The sequence below is a fragment of the Alnus glutinosa genome, chromosome 1 (genome assembly GCF_958979055.1).
Source record: "Alnus glutinosa chromosome 1, dhAlnGlut1.1, whole genome shotgun sequence".
In the NCBI taxonomy this organism is placed as follows: Eukaryota; Viridiplantae; Streptophyta; class Magnoliopsida; order Fagales; family Betulaceae; genus Alnus; species Alnus glutinosa.
Window position 1 is genome coordinate 15,574,629 of NC_084886.1, and position 3,857 is coordinate 15,578,485.

The 3,857-nt window shown below is 34.0% G+C and overlaps 1 protein-coding gene across 1 annotated transcript; it reads right to left on the reverse strand.

Moving 5' to 3' along the window:
• Positions 1–3,036: 3,036 nt before the first annotated feature.
• Positions 3,037–3,607, reverse strand: LOC133871423 (uncharacterized). The gene is made up of 2 exons (XM_062308880.1): positions 3,394–3,607; positions 3,037–3,285 (listed from the first exon to the last, which is right to left on the reverse strand). The coding sequence occupies exons 1-2, from the start codon at positions 3,581–3,583 to the stop codon at positions 3,113–3,115; spliced, it is 363 nt and encodes a 120-aa protein (XP_062164864.1). The 5' UTR covers positions 3,584–3,607; the 3' UTR covers positions 3,037–3,112.
• Positions 3,608–3,857: the final 250 nt, after the last annotated feature.

Genomic DNA, 3,857 nt, shown 5'->3' on the forward strand with positions numbered 1-3,857 from the left:
CATGAGTTCCTTTGTTTAATCCTCTTTTGAGGTTATATATATATATATATATATATATATATATATATATATATATATATATATATATATATAAGTTTGTTCTAATATAACTTAAAAGTAAAAATATATTTAATTTTTTTTATAAATAAATTTATTATTGTTTTTGTTTTTTTTAAAAATAAATAAATAAGCGTTAACAAGACATCTTCCTTTCGTGTGAGAAAATCCCATAGGGAATAGGATCCCTCCCCAGAAAGTATTTGTTTTTATAATTATAATTTAAAATTGATATATTTAACAATATATATTATGAAATGTATTTTAAAAAAAAAATAAATAATAAAAAAATTATATACATTATTAAATACACTAATTTTTAATCTAATGATAAAATAAATAATATCCCTTTTAAATGGTACTCGAATAAAAGATATACTATTTACTTATTTAGTATATTTGAGTCATTTTCTAATCTCCTTATTTAAAAAAATTAATCTTTAATATGAGAATCTACTTAGGACCCACTTATGTGATGAGTAATGTTTCTTACATAGCTTTTGTACAATTTTAACAACTTTTTTTTAAGATCAACCATTGGATATTTAGGGTCCACATATGAGAAAATAGATCCAATGGTTGATCATAAATAAATAAATAAAAAAAATTGTCAGAGTTGTATAAAAATTGTACGAAAGTTGTATGAGAATCATTTCTCCTCATGAGATAGTGCTACACGTGGACGACCTTCACCTACTCTTATGATGTTGTGTTTTGTGTTTTCATTGAGATTTTTCCTTTTTTCTTTTTTTATGTTTTATAAAACAAAAGGAAAAAGAAAAAAGCATAACAAGCTGATGAGGTAACCCCAAGGGGTTGGCTCAAGTGGTAAGTGTCTTGGTCTTTGTAGTAGTCCCATGAGGTCTAAAATTTGAATCCTCTTGGGTTCAAACAATTCTTTGGGACCAATTTACTAGCGAAACAGTAGTATTATCCGATCTGTGTGGAGCGGGCGCTTTACATGGATCCGAGGTTTGCCTAACATGGGTGGTTACTCGAAGTGGTCTTTTCTTGGAGGGGTTTCTCGTCATAAAAAAAAAAATAATAATAATATTAAAAAAGCCTATACGGCAATGGCATGTCAATTCAACATCAATACACATTTTTTTTTTTTGCACGGTAGATGATGCTTTTTTGTTTGGAGACTTGGAGAATATCAGTATGCATATGAGCTTGAATGAGACAGAGCATATGTATACCGTTGCGACTAATTTGCATATGATGATTTATAAGGTTTCTTGCTTAGATGTGTCCGTATGCTTATATTTTCTAAGTTGTGAAGTGTTTGTACGTATATGAGCATAACTGAGATATATGACATACAAACATGTATGATGTAGGTGGGCCTATGTCCACATGCTTCTAAGCATCCAAGCAGGAGATTGGAACATATTCATATATTTATAGCTAAGTATTATAGTTTCAAGTATTTATAATAGGCCAATATTTTCCTCATTAGCTACGAAACCTTTAAAAGAGGAGTATTTATTTATAAGGTAGCCGTTATTGTAAAGTATAGTAGAAAGAAAGAAAAGTTGGCTCTATGCAAACACCTAGTTGTTTCTATTCTTACTGAGATGGTGGACTCATTAATCCACCTATATGAATGTGGTTAACGCTATGATCACATAGGTCATGTTGTTGATGCACTTATTGAGGAAACGTATGAAGACCTTGTGGCCTTGTACTTGGGCTATTATAATTGATCATGTTTTTGATGCCGAAGCTTTATCTCGGGTTGTAGTTTAGTCCCTTCATGTATTGGGCACATTTTGTTAGAATTTAGATACATTGGTATACTATTGGCATTGTGTCGTATGTAACATCTTTTGTATAGCTATTTTTTGTGATGTAAGAGAAACAATGATCAAGCTTTAATCATGTAGATGTTTTAATTAACTCTGTGTTATATATAGTTCTTGTCATCTAATATTATGTAAATTCTGCTGCTATGTATAACCTCTGATATGATATGCTTATGCTATGAGATGTGTTAGCTTTTTAAAGAGTTGTCACAATATTCCTGTAATCCAACTGCATAGCAGTAGATCTGTGGATTGCCATTTTTCATACTTAGGATTGGGCACTTATTTATTTGCCTAATTTGTTGTTGTTGCCTCAGGCTGATCATGAGTAAGATGATTCATCAATTTGAGATTTTGGATTAATGGAAGAATGATCATTTACAAGATAATTTTTGGAGTTGTGTTTATCTCAAATTGCTGCGATAAGGTTATGGAGATTGAAAACATAGAAAATGTGAAGGATGTTGATGATTGAGCCATTTGTCTATGTAGGTAAAGAGCTTTAAAACTCTACTACCATGAAGAAAATAACAAACTTGGTTTAGTAATGAGAAATAGTTAATTAATAAAAAATATGAGTGATCCATCCATATAATTCTTTTATATATTGTAGGGGCATACAAAAGGAAAGCTTAGCACTGCATGTCATGTCATGCGTGTATTTTAGATTCTATAAGGAAATACTACGACAGTCCAACGGTACAGTTTCTCTCATATAGGAAATTCCATATTGGTCCAGCATCCTCACATGTCTACAACAGTAACTAGAAGAGTTTATACTTTCCAAAATGGTGGAAAAAAAAAAAAAAAAAACTAAAAGAGTTCATACACTACAAAAAACATGGTTTTTTGCCACTTGCAGTTCGCCACGTGCAAGTGGCAACGTAAATATACGTGGCGGATCAATGTGGCACTAACTGCACAGTTGGCCGCGTGTATTATTGTACACGCGGCCAACTGGCTGCAGTATAATATATATATATATATATATATATATATTCTTTTTATATATTATTTTGTATATATATTTTTTTTACTAAAATTCTCCAAATTTATTTCATCCAAAAATATCACAAAATCAAATTGCACAAATTAATCAAAACAACAATATTTAAAAATTCGAATACCATGTACTAATAAACATATTCATTACTAACAATAACTACTTACACAACAATATCAACAAATTTTTAAATCTTGATTTAATAAAGTTATTCGTGACTAACAAAAAAAAAATATATACAAAATATCTACAAATCTGGAGGACGTCGCTGCGGATCACGAGGTGCAGTCCCGGGCGTGACCTCGCCAACTGTCGATTGTCCCGCAAGAGATGGAGTAACGGGCGATGGAGTCCCGAGAGGGGATTGTTGGCTCAGCAATTGTCCAGAAGGCGACAACGGACCAACCGTTGTCGCATTACCTGCAAGTAATAAAAATAATTAACCTACATAATATTATATGCAAATTTAAACAAATAATGAGAACAAATTAAAAATAAACCTAAATGTATACATAATATGAACCATACCTGCAGGCGCACTACTAACAGATGACGTACTACCTACGTGTGCAGGTGAAGACTGCTGAGCACCAGGGCATACGAACGATAATCCTGTAGAGGACATGAAGGCCTCAAAATGTCGCATGCGCTGCTCCATAGCATCAAAATGTCGCATGCGCTGCTCCATAGCATCAAACTGTCGTATGCGCTGCTCCATGCTGTCAGCCCGCTCTCTCTCGGCCTGCACTATGCCCTCCAACTCCGCAATTTTATGAGCAGCCCAATCCTGAGACGTGCCCTCGGCCGGTCCCCCCTGTGTGCGGTCCCTATACGAGAAACAAGTCCCGCGAACAGGAGTAACGTTCGGCCCAACCTGCCGAACCCTACCCGCATACTCGGGTCGCCCAACCGCTTGCTCGTACGCGTCGCCAGGTGCCCAACGCACCGTATCTGATGAGACGGGGTCCGAGGCAGCAGGATTAGTGGACAAA